The sequence below is a fragment of the Gobius niger genome, assembly GCF_951799975.1.
Source record: "Gobius niger genome assembly, chromosome: 4".
In the NCBI taxonomy this organism is placed as follows: Eukaryota; Metazoa; Chordata; class Actinopteri; order Gobiiformes; family Gobiidae; genus Gobius; species Gobius niger.
The window spans coordinates 23161496-23174830 of record NC_136855.1 but is presented as its reverse complement, the minus strand read 5'-3'; the positions used below and the strand labels follow the sequence as shown (position 1 = coordinate 23174830).

The 13335-nt window shown below is 41.0% G+C and overlaps 1 protein-coding gene across 2 annotated transcripts in view; it reads left to right on the top strand.

Annotated features, from left to right (window-relative positions):
* Positions 1-12678, top strand: part of furina (furin (paired basic amino acid cleaving enzyme) a) — a 63750-nt gene extending 51072 nt beyond the window's left edge. For both annotated transcript variants that reach the window (XM_079555830.1, XM_079555831.1), the window contains exons 10-16: positions 1915-2015; positions 2817-2920; positions 3710-3827; positions 6997-7176; positions 7627-7751; positions 8208-8321; positions 9025-12678. In XM_079555830.1, coding sequence (XP_079411956.1) covers positions 1915-2015; positions 2817-2920; positions 3710-3827; positions 6997-7176; positions 7627-7751; positions 8208-8321; positions 9025-9635 — 1353 coding nt within the window. In that variant the 3' untranslated portion in view covers positions 9636-12678. The remainder of the gene's footprint in view (positions 1-1914; positions 2016-2816; positions 2921-3709; positions 3828-6996; positions 7177-7626; positions 7752-8207; positions 8322-9024) is intronic.
* Positions 12679-13335: the final 657 nt, after the last annotated feature.

Genomic DNA, 13335 nt, shown 5'->3' with positions numbered 1-13335 from the left:
TCCCTGACATGTAGGCGCTCCCATAATGCTCTCGTGCTGTACTCGTTTAATTGTGCTGTCACTCATGGACCACCGAACGAGCCGATTGAATGGAGGAGTGTGGGTGGGTCCCTGGGGGTTATGTACCAGGACATATATTAATGTCTGCGCAGGATTTTTATTAGCTTCCTTCTATAATTTACAGAGTGGGATATTAGCAGCCTTTTAATGCAACTTTGAGCCACCTTAAGTATTAAAGACAGTGCAGTGAGTGAGCTGTGGTACAGTATGTCCTGCCAAAGAGCGTTTAACGTGGCTGTTGCGAAAGCTTTACAATGCCAGTTTGTATAATGGAGAAGGTAAAGGGTTCATTGTCTTAATTTTAAAGGAACAGGGCACCGTTTTTCCATACGGAGATATGTTCTTAACTGAGCTTAGACGAGTTGATGCGTACCTGTCTGGTCTGTGTGCTAGGGCCTGAACGACTACTGATTTTTAGAAGTCGACTTTATAGTCAAGAAAGTCGACGTAGAGTCGACTAGTCGTGTGATGACGTCATCATATGAACAACGGAGGAATAACGCCTAATTAACAACAAGTACAATATGTTCACGTCCAGATCCGTCATGTAATAATGTAGGCTCACATGTAAGCAGGTTTTACAGCGTATTTTCTGAGTTAATATACAATATAGTGGCTTATTACCATTTCCGAGGTTATAACTTTGTTTTTAGGCAATGCTCAGTGTTTACCTGCACCTCCAGAAACAAACAGATCCGCGTCCTCTCCCCTCTCTCCTCCTCCTCTCCTCCTGGCCTCATCTGTACTGCTTTGTACTGTAGGATCATCTTCCTTGTAAATCCAAGGTCTGAAGTAAACAAGCTTTCGGTCCCAGAGTGTTTGCTTGATTCCACGTGAATAAGACCGTGAGAGAGAAAAGTTTAAATCCTGCACGCGCATCGGGCCGTGGTGAGACTGTCTCGATTTCGGCTGCAAGCAGGTGATTACACGGGTGAAACTCCATGTAGAGCACTAAAAAGTGAACGCTAACCAGTAAAAACAACTAGCCGCTGGTCTGCTATGGTGTAACGTTGTTTATTGTCCCACCAAAACACGGAAAAGGGGTTCTGCCTTGACATGAATGTTGAAATTAGACAGACAGAGGGAGGGAGAGAGAAAGAGATAAACACGACTAGTCGACTCTGTAAAAATAATGAGGTCGACTCTTACACAGAAGTCGACTAGTCTGTTCATGCTCTACTGTGTGCGTGCACTGTCACACAAAAAGACCAAAGATGTTGTTAGCATTTATCCTCTCCTCGTCTCCTCTATGTGGCCAAACAGGGGTGAAGTTAGAAGTGACCAAGCTCTTCCACGTTTTCCCTATTGAAATACGGTTACGTGAGTAGTTACACGATCCAAGTATAGTTGGAATGGGGTGCTATATTGCAAGGTGTAATAACACTTATAGCACTTCGACGTCCACGCAGTAATATCTTCACGTCTACAGAATTCTGAAGATACTGCTGCAGCACGGTGGCGCAACGATCATACAGCTCGAAGGTCCTGGGTTCGATTCCCACCTGGACGGGGCCTTCCTGTGTGGAGTTTGCATGTTCTCCCTATGTCTGCGTAGGTTAGAGGTAAAAACATATGCAATAGGCTAATTCTCCAGCCAGGTGTTTCTGACCACCAGCCTACAGCTCGCCCAGAGACATTGAGGATGGGTCAAATGCAGAGAACAAATTTCTCTACGGAGATTAATAAAGTATAACTTAACTTATCAACTCATTTAGGCTCAGGTAAGAACATTATCTCAGTATGCAAAAACGGTGGCCTGCTCCTTTTTAATAGTAAACACACTTAATGCACTGGATAAGCATCGTCATCTTTTTTATACATTTCATGCTAAATGTTCTTTGCTTGTTTCTGTAGGTAACTACCGACCTCAAATCGAAGTGCACAGACTCCCACACAGGGACCTCTGCCTCTGCCCCGCTCGCTGCTGGGATCATTGCTCTTGCCCTGGAGGCTAAGTAAGTGCTCACCACCACGCGTTCTGCCAAGATTCACTTTTATGGTTGCCTTAAAGTACATCTTCAGTATTGTTTCTCTCAACTACCAGTAATGAATTTACATAAAACCACATAATGAATAGCCTTTATACAAAGCTGGCACGTGCACAACTACTCCATCTGAACATTTTGGCAGGAGGTTTTTTTTTTTTTTTACCCGCAAACTTTTTAAAACCTGATTTTTGGATTCCTGCCTCTAACTGCTGGTGGTTGGATCATTTATGCATTGATTAATTCAGTTTACGGATAACTTTTTAACCCCACTGGCAGTTTTGTGCTGTGCATTTACAAACAACTCAATTTGATGTGAGCTCTAATCATTCTTATCCAGCCATGCAGTGCTAATGTGGGGACATCCCAACTGTTTTGGACTGAGTAATTAGTCAAACACAGCGAGCTGCCGGGGAAAGATTGCAATTAACAACAGATTTTGTGTTGATAATAAAGTGGATGATTTTTTTTCTACCCCCCAAAATCCATCTGATGAATGATGGGCTCAAGAGATTAAACAGATGTCCCTTTGAATTAAAAACTTGCGGTGACCTCCTGTAACTTCTGTCCCAATTACAAGCTTTAGTACGCGCTGAACGATCGCTTCACCTCACTTCAAACGCTCAGTCACTGTAGTGTGCAACATTGTATTCCCCGCTTGCTTCGTACACAGGCGGAGTTATTGTGAGGTTTCTTTTTGATCTTTTGAATCATTAAACTTGTGTCAAAGCAGCCACTTGAAAGAGGTCTGACGCGTGTTCTCCGTTCTAGTAAAAACCTGACCTGGAGGGACATGCAACATCTGGTCGTGCGCAGTTCTCAGCCTGAGCACCTGTCCACCAGTGACTGGAGAAGCAACGGCGTCGGGCGTAAAGGTACATGTCCATGTTGTGTTCGCCATACGTACAGATCAATACTACAGTTCAGATATCAAAAGCAGACGATACTAGTGCTGGGTACCGTTAAAAGGTACCGCCTGGTGTCGGAAAAAAAGGTCTAGGTACGACTGGTATCGAAAATATTGAAAACAGGAACCGAAAAGAAATATAAAATCTTTACATTCAAGTTTTGGTGCTGTTGCTCATCAAAATTTAAAAGAAAAAACAAAATGTTTGTATTCTCGAAAAACACGTAGAAAAATTGGGGGAAATTGAGGCAAAAAATTAGAAAAAATATGGACAATTTGGGAAATAAACATGAAAAAATTGTGGGAAAATCTAAATATATAAAAATATGTTTTTTTTTCCACCTTTTTGTAGTTAGAAGAAGCTTCTTGGTTGTTTCACCTCAAACCAATGATACAAATGGAAAAGAAATTAAATGGAAGGAAAAGGAATACATTAACATAAGTTATCTGTTTTATGGTTCTATATGACAAATAATATGACAAATAATTCAGTATAGGTATTGAACAAAGTATCGTTCAGGTATCGGTATTGAAAACCATCGGTATCGGTACTTTAAATCGTTTAAAGTACCGGTATCAAAAACGGTACCCAGCCCTAGACAATACAGTTATAACAAGGGTGTTTTATTATTATTTCCAGTTGCTTTTTGGTCTTAACTAAAACAAATGCTTAAAGTAACATTTAAGGATTGTACTGCAGGTTGTAAATGTGGGAAATGTTTGGTCTCAGAAGCTTTTCCTCCTCTGTTTCCTGCAGTCAGTCATTCGTACGGATACGGCTTGTTGGACGCTGGGGCCATTGTGACGCTGGCAAAGACTTGGACTAATGTGGGGCCTCAGAGGAAGTGTGTGCTCACCATCCTCGCAGAGTCCAGGTGGGTGCGCAGAATGATTAAATATAATAAAATAAGGACGAGACTTTTATTCCCTCAAAGGCAACATACAGGATTGGACATATTCTTCCCCTTGCAGTTTATTCATTCTGTTGGTCAAAATGCAACTAATCACTTGTCGTTTTCTTATTCGTAAAAAAATTAATTTAAAGGGTGCACAGGAACCTCATCTCATTGGTTCAGGCGTAATCCTCCGATCAGCAAAGAGAGGGACTTCAGAAAACGTATTTTATTATTTCATGTTACTTACTTTAAAATGCAGAACCAGAAGCTCAATTCTATGCATTACATAAAGCTTGCAATACATTTCAATTTCCAGACAACCACTTAAATGTGATTCAGTAAGCCTAATCACGACACAATACGATACAATGTGAGGAAAAAGTTTGATACAAATTAATAATTCTTGATGGTAGGTCTTCAAACAGCTCTTTTGAGCGAGGTATGGTGCACATCAGACAATGCTTCTCAACAAAACACAATTCTTAACTAGTGTGTGTTTTTCAATGGCAAAGGCAGCTTTAAGCCACACCTCAGTGACTAGACTTCAGGTTGGCTCACACCTGACTCTTAATGTCTGCATAAATTTGCCTCATTAGCTCTTGGAGGATCCTTAGCCAGGGGGTGTACTCACTTATTCCTCGCTGTCCTGTGAATACTAACACGTTATGGTCATTAAAAATACGCTAAAATGTAAATGTTTGGGTGGTATTAGTTTAAGCAGACACTGTCTACTCATTCTTGTGATTATAATAAAGATCAGACCACATTTTATGAGCAATTTAGGCAGAAATGTAAACAATTCTAAAGGGTGAACTCACATTTTTCTCCCACTGAATGTATCAAGTTGATGTTTGGAGGTATTCAAAACTATACTGCCATAAGTTCATGACACAGAGCTTTGTGATTGATATTTAACATTCGGATTTATTTTACCTTTGATATTTACAAAGACAAGGTACTGCAAAGTAAGCTCTTTCCTGACCTCTTCACACCCAAACATAAAGACCAAGTTTTATAGTAACATTTGTGACAATACCAGTTTATCACAGTTTGCACATAGACAGTTTGAACTCTTTCGTAGAGCGTTGTTCTAGTCGTCACCTGTAAAGCCATGGTCAACCCTTCACCTACATGTATAAAACCCCCTGCACGTTCAAGGAATTAATTATATAATTATTTTCCCCTATTTTACTTTGTGGAAATCAAACACTTTTTCCATCTACTGATTTTTTTTTTTCTTCAGTCCTGTCTGGAATAGTTTGTCATGTTGATTTATTCATGAAAAAGCGAAAGCTCCATCTCCTTCTATCTCTGATTGTCTTACAGCTGCAGTGTGATTCAGAGTCATGCTCCACTGCAGTGATGCATGGTCCTCATCCTTCATTGCCAGTAGATATTGTATGTGCATAACATTTTCAATTCAGGAAGAAGGATGGTTATAAACACAGAAATAATAGTTTGTCAATTTCAGGCTCTTTATTTTCTCCCTGTCACGTTCTTTCTGAGTTTTGAGCTTAACGCGGTTTGACATCTTCTCTTCATTATGCACCCTGTCACTTCCCTCTTGGAGCGCGCGCTTGTCTCTTATTCCACACAGCTCTGAGATGCTCTGAGCAGATGGTTCAGACCTCTGGGAGCAGCAGTCAGGCAGGTTATTCAATTTACATTTCAGGTCTTTAGTCGACTCACTTATCCGGTGTGACGAGAAATAAATAAGCAGTTTGCGTCTTTCCTCTGCAAATCACAGTCGGCATCTTCACTGAGCAAATTCCTGACTGTCAGATAAATGTCTGCAAATCAATGTTATACTTTTGTTTTTGTCGAGTACACTTTTGCGACTAGAGTAATAACAGAAAAATAAAGTGATCTTATGTCGTGAATATAAACTACAACCAACAAATAACAAAAAAAGCATTTTGTTGTGACATAGACGTACCAATATTGCATCTACAGAGCGTCGCAGTTTTAATACCTTTTAGAAGAAATGCTATTCCAGCGTATTATGATGGGTTTCTGTCCTATTTATTGCAGCTATAATGCTTGTATTTGTCTGAAAACTTTGAGCATGAAAGGCGTTGTTGCATAACTGCTGTAGTTAGTATGTATTTACCAGAGCGCGCTGCCATTGTGTTTGGATGCCGGCAATGAACTAATGCCCTCTTTGTTGAATGCCAGTTCCCAAAGCTCTCCTCCCTTTCCTGTTATCTCTTTATTGTCCTCCTCGGACCATTTTTTTTTTTTTTTGGACACTGTTGTCTGCATTGTTTTGCTGATAAAAGCCGGCAATTATAAAGTGACACAAACATAAACAATTTCCACACTTCAATAGGTCAATTTACAGCTTTTATTCCGCATGTGACAATTAAGGTTTCTTCCGCTCGCTACGTTTTTCTTCGCTGCCTCGGTGGTTAACTGGCATTGATGAAGCGACCTTTGAGGCATAGTGTGTGCAATTCCATTTTATATCTTCCATACCTGCCGCGCCTATACACTGCTACATAAATATGAACATGCAAATGCAGAGGAAGCTGCTGATCCGTCCATTTCCATCAAAATGCGTGACTGTGTTCTTACAAGCTCGACTTAAATTGGAAATTTTGTTTACTGAGAAGGACAACTGAATAATTTACTTTTTTAAATAGCTCATGAAATATTTATATCTACCTGGAGAGACTGCTTGAAAATATTATTTCTTGCCTATAATTTGGCCGCTTCACTGTCACTAAAACCCCCTCTCTTTCTCTACGACGCTGAATTGTTGTGGTTATGTGTAATCTCCTAAGCTGATTTCAAAGGGGGTGTTAAAAAAAATAGATGGGTGTCTTTTGTTTTGTGGAGGACAAGTGTGCTCCAGGTACGGCACTAATCCTGTTCAAGGCCACAGAGTTGTCACCCTTTGCAGGTTATGCACACAGGCAAATGGCGGCATGTTAACAGGCCTGCACGATTCTGGAAAAACAAGATGAGAGGACATTATGTTTCTGAGAAAAATGCACCCTTTGCGATTTGCTTATTGTGACCATTAACATTGTGATTTAGATTCAATTGTTATTTATGCTGCCGTACATGCCACTCCCACAGTTTGCCAAGATAAACCGCTCGGTCAAGATAAACCGCTCGGTCAAGATTTGTCTTTTTGTTTCGGCAGGAACATCGGAGGACATTTATCGATCAACAAGAGTGTGAATGCCTGTTTTGGTAGTGGCTCCCATGTGAAGTCCCTGGAGCATGTCCAGGCGCGGCTCACTCTGTCCTACAACAGGCGGGGCAACCTGGCCATTCACCTCATCAGTCCAGCCGGGACTCGCTCCACCCTCCTCCATCCCAGGTACAGCAACCAGCTGTTAGAGTGAAGGGGAGACTTTCAGAGTCAGAGAAACCCGACAACAGTGGTTCTCGTCTGAAATTTCAGACTTTATTCCTTTTATTTAGTGATAGTTTAATTTGTGTGTTTCTGGAAATCACTGCCCTACATTCATAGATTAGATTAATAAAAACTAATAATAACATGCAGATATAGATATAAAGATTCAGTTACTTTACAACTGCAGACAGATTTCATCATAATTTTTTTTTTTAACATTCATGAAAGGGACGTCTTTCATTATTCATTACCCATGATGCAGAAATGTGAGGCCATTTTATCAGTTTATTGAATCAGGCTTCAACATCATAGAATGGAAGGTATGAATACTTTCCAAGGCCACTATATGAAGCCGCTCAACATAAAGAAGAGAGTGGTTGAACAAAATTCAGTTTCTGTTGCTTTGTGTTGTAGACCTCATGACTATTCTTCAGAGGGCTTTAACGACTGGGCTTTCATGACCACACACTCCTGGGACGAGGACCCCACGGGCGACTGGACTCTGGAGATTGAGAACGTTGCCGGCGCGAATGACTATGGTAAAGTTGACCTTATCATGACATTATCATGACATATTCATGGCAGTCAAGGTAACTTCAGTAAATGGACACCAGTCGGTGTAAAGCTCGTGTTGGTCCTGAGCTCGGATACATGTAAAGGCTCACATCATCAAAGGACAAGCATATTTGTGTATGTGTGTGTTTGTCTATGGCTTTGAATGGCAAAAACATAGAGTAAAATATTCCATCTCCAGGAAGTTCAAAAATAAATTGACCAAAAAAACACACAAATCAAGTATTTTTGTTCACTTTGTTTCTGTAAAGAAACTGCAAAGGTTTAGTGAAAGCACTGACGAGGTGTTTCCTGGTTGACGCCAAGCTTTGAATTTTCAAGTCTTATTTTGTAGAACTTCTATCACTTAAGCTATAGAAAATGCAACATTTGCCAAAGGATGTTTCCCACATATTGTGTAATTTACCTTGTGTTTCATTCAGGTACCCTGACCCAGTTCATCTTGGTGCTTTACGGCACTGGCCCGACAACAACAGAGAAGCTTCAGCCTGGAAGCGGAAGCTGTAAGACGTTGGACCTGCAGCAGATATGCATCGGTAAGAGTGTGCTCTCCTCCCGCTGCTAAAATTAGCTGAATAATAAGTGAGTCATTGTCAGGTGAGCGAGATAAAGGTTCTGAAGTTTATCCTGTTGCCTTTTTTATTTTTTTAGTGAATCTCATTTATTTGATAATTTACCTTTGAAGGTTTGAAGACACTTCTGTGTCCAAGCTGTGCTATGTTAATTCTAGTTTCTCCATAATCCTGCTGGAGGCATGGTCTGAAGATATTCAGGACAGTGCCTTTCACTGTCACAGCGAAAGTCTGACCCCTACTGCCTTCCACTGGTACTAGCATTTTAAAAGATCGCAAGCCTGTGATTAAGCTGTTAAATTATAGATGACTTTTCTCATGAATTGCAGTTATTCAATTTATGAATAACTGCATGAATAACAGTTATTTATTTTTAATAACTGAATTATTCAATTCAGTTATTAATAGTTATACTGAGTGGGAAAAAGTAGCCTCCAGTCCATCGTCATGATATGTTCAGCTTTTTTGAAATGTATTGGTTTATAAACTCATCGACTTTGCCACTTAAACAATCAAGTACAGACAAATGTACAAATGTGTTTAAAAGCATTGCTGTGGCAAATCAATGATAATCTTTCATAGTTTGTGTCCAGCTGCACTCCAGCTCTCGGTCTGTGATCTGTGCAATAGACTAATTGTTGGGCACTGTCTTTGTGCTTTGTTTCAGAGTGTAATGCAGGTTACTACCTCCATAAGCAGGGCTGTGTGGAAAAATGTCCCTCAGGCTACTCCGTGGGCTCCCGGCCTCTGAACTACACAGTGGGTAACTTTGTGGAGCCTGCGTCCGTCCAGGCCTGTGAGCCCTGCCCAGCGCCCTGTGAGACCTGCAGTAGCCTCAACCCACCAGTGTGCACGTCCTGTCCCCCACACTTTTCCTTGGACACAATCCCAGGCACCTGCCTGCACATGAACCAGATCTTGAGAGAGACCCCTGGAAGCTTCATGGTGGGGGGAGAGGGAGAGCGCAACCTGGAGGGGGAGATGGTCTCCCGACTGCCCATCACCGTCGCAGTGCTCAGCTGTGTGGCCATTATAGCCACCTTTGCTGGGGTCTTCCTGCTGCTGCAGCTCCGCTCTGGGGCCCACATCAAACTGCCCTCCTTGGAGGCCGGCTCTCGACTCGGAGGAAACTTCAGCCTGGGGGGTAACCGAGTGGTCTCGTACCGGGGCATCCCGACTGTGTGGGGTGATGATTGTGCAAACACAGACTCTGAAAATGAAGAGTTTGACGTCCATAATGAGAGGACTGCCTTTATCAAAACACAAAGTGCTCTTTAAATTCCCATATTTTAAAACCCTTCACCGCCATGTGTCCGATAAGTTTGGGCTTTGGCGCAGTCTTCTCTGGTTTTGGTTTGATCTCCCTCCTTCTCGGTCCTCTCGGTCTCAGTGGACTTCATCAGCTTACTTGTTTCTTCTGTCTCTGAGCTGTGGATGCGGCCGGCTCACTCTCTTCACACTCGGGCGACTTTCTATTAAAGGCACTCTCTCCTCTGGCCCTTGATCACTAACAGCCTCTGTCTGTGCTCAGTGCATTTCTCCTTCAGCTCGACTTTTCTTTGTTACTGTAAACAAATTATGATTGTTTGCTGCTCATTTCTTTCTGCCATTTCCACCAGTTTCCGTGCAGTAGCCGGACGAGATTGCTGTGCGTTAGAATATGCGCGACCGAACCCTTTTTAGTTTAGTTCATCTCAGATCACATAGCGTTTGATGAAAGATCTTCGCACCAAGCTTCTGTTTGGAAAGCAGTATTTCTCTAGAGTGAATCCTGTATTCACATTAAGTGCTTTAGAAATGTGTGCAAATACACATATTGGCAAACGTAATGGATAGTAATCACAAGTAACCGAGACAGACTGTCTGAGAGCTTTCTGTCCTCTGCTCCTTTTGTCAGACGTTAATTGTGTTTGTGCAGAGAAAAGCGCTGTTACTTTTTAATCCGTTTTATTCTAGGTGTGATGATGGGAATGGATTTAGCGCTTCTATTGTACAAACAGTAGAAATAACCGTCTCAGCTCTGGCAGAACAAGCTGTGAGTCACGCAGTCTTTGCTTCCAAAACCATTTGGGATTCAAAGTCCTCCCAACATAAGCTTCAATCAGGCCTGTCGTGATGTCCCGCGGAGGGATGTTTAATTTCAGTCCCTCAGGTGCACCTGTATTTAGAGGTGGCACAAGCCTTTCTGCTTTTCTCCCATCACATTCGCAGTGTGTGCTGGAATATTTATTACTGCTTAGAAATGAGCTCAGTGAAGCGCCACCTCATCAGCATCCCGACACCTCTAGTCTTCAATTTAAATTTCTGATCATCTCTTGCCAATTAATTAGACGCTCAATGCTTCTGCAGCGACTATTCATTCATTTTGAAACCTGGAGTCTTTTTAAAAAAAATCATTTTGGTCTAAAAAAATGCATCATGTGATTTCATTCCATGTAGCATTTTAGAAAGCTCTGGTTTCTCCTCTTTTGTGTTGATTTTCTTTTTTCTTTTCCACTTCAAGAAACAGTGGAGCTTGCTGAGAGAGGTTGTCATGGTGATGTGCATACAAAAGTGCAGCTGCTCATCCTTTTTATCTACCTCTCATCGTATCGTTCAGCAAAGTTTCATATGCAGTTATTTAAACAGTCATTGGGGCCATACTTTTCATGATGTACTAAAGGCTGCTGTAGAAAATGGAGAATGAGCGAGTTAAAGGCTGCAGCTCTCATTAGACGTTAAGGCAATTACTACCGTCTGTTTTTTGCAGGTTGCCAACGTTGCATTTCATTTCACGTCCTTTATCTGTTTATGTATCATTCTAAACCCCTGTCAAAGCGAGACCAACCAAATCCCTTTGCTTTTTGTAGTAGCCCATCTACGCACACCCATGAATTTTTATATGTGCGTGCTTGTGGAAGGAGGCCTTTTAGTGCACATTATTTCTTTAATATGCAGAGGCAGATCTGATTTAAATTACAAAACGTGTTCAGAGGTTATATACTAAAAGATAAAGTGAGGTATTTTTCAAATTCCTTCTTCCAAAGGAGAGTAGTGATTTTCTAACACAGCTTCTAGCCAGGAAACTTAATTAATCTCTGATGACCTGTGCAGGTGGAGTGTTTGGCTTATTATGGTGGGTTTTTTCGCTGTTTTTTTTTTTTTCCTTTCTTTTGGGGGGGGAATAGCAAAGCGTTAAACAGAAAATTTGCTTTTTAGAAACACTATTTGTGACAGTGCAGTGATGTCCCGGGGGCAGTGTGTGGTAAGACATTAGTGCTGCTGCTATTAAGTCTGTGATTAGCCCTGGTTTAAAGCAGTGCTAATTTAAAAATGTAATACCCACAGAATCGTATCCAGCTGCAGAGTAAACAACAGATAAGTTGGCCAATGTTGCCTCAAATTGCTTCCATAAATAATTTTGTAGGCTTTTGAGCTGGGTTTTTACCTCCTGTAACGTGGGACTTTGATCAACTTTTTGCGATTAGTTTGGACTGAGCGATGCAGAATGTGCCCTGCATTATGAATCTTTCTTTTGAAATGTCAGCAATTATCTCTTCCAGTAAGAACGAATGAAAAACACTGGGTGTTCTGTCATGAGTAATGCCTCATAGTGAGCACATATAATTATTTATTATAATTTGATGTTGCAATAACTGGTGTATAAGGTTTGTGCTTTCTGAAAGTAGGCTGCATTAGTGCCGCCCTTTACTAAAAGCAAATACTAAAATAGTTCAAATACATGTGCCAGAACGCTCCAAGTATTTAAATGGTGTTGAAAACCTTTTGAAAGCACTTGAGTCCTGCCTTAGCATGTAGTGACTTAATATGGAGCAATATCTTTGGCTTAACCAAAGACAATCACATTATTGCTGTTAGTGCTGAGACACTTTGAGCTTCTCCTACAGATTGCATTCCTTTGATTTTGTTGATTTTTGTCATTCCTGCCTTGATGGAGATCTGCAGAGACCCTGTTGAGCAGCAGTGGAGCGGGGCGCGAATGTATCCCATTTTCATCGACTAAAGGGCTGAATCTGATCGCTGCACGCGTGTGTGCACATTTTCAATATATGGAAACACTTTTGTGGGGCAGGGTCGTCTTGAGCACAGCCCTGGACAACTCCGAGGTTCTCCTGCTGGCCTGTGGCTGCACACAGTACCTTACAGATTGTGACCTATAAACAATGTACATGAATGACTATCTTACATGAGACAAAACTCTAAAATAAGGCCTATTTTTGTACTATGAATGGTGCAGTGTGATTTTCTTGTAATTTAAAGGTTTTTGCTCTTGTTTTCCTCTTTTATTTAATTGATGTCAATTATAGATTCTACTAAAATAAAGATCTATGCAAATTTCAGAGTGTTGCTCTTTTCTATAAAGTTGAATCAAAACATGCAAATAAACTCCACACAAAGACCAGGACCCACCCAGCATCCAATATTAAAAGCCCTGTACTTGACTGATTTGATTTTGTTTTGCCACGATGAAAGAGGGAGCACATACACTGAATAACTTAATCTGTTTGATGATGTATAGCTAATGTAATTCAGCCAAAAGTTTTCACCAGACATGAGCTCCACGACTCGAGAGCACATCTAATGAAGTGAGACTCCGTGGTTCACGTTGTGTTTACCAAAGAGAAGTTACGAAGGAAATGCCTCCTCTCACAGATAATGTTGTAGTATGAATTGTGTTTGTACCACAGAATAAATACATTGCTAGTAAAGAGCAACAGCAGCAGAATAAAAAAAGAATAATGTTCAAACAATTACTGCCACAAACTTGCTCTGACAGTATCATTAAACTTGAACAGAGGAAGTAACACAACAGTAAAGTGCAACTAAGATAACACCTTGGTCTCGCGGTGTAGGGTGTGCTAGTCTAGTCTACACATTTAGCAATGATCAATACACAAAACCAGTATTTGTGGATATTAGGCAGATGTTTGTATTGACTGCACAAAATAAAAAAAACTAAATAGGTACTATAAAGATT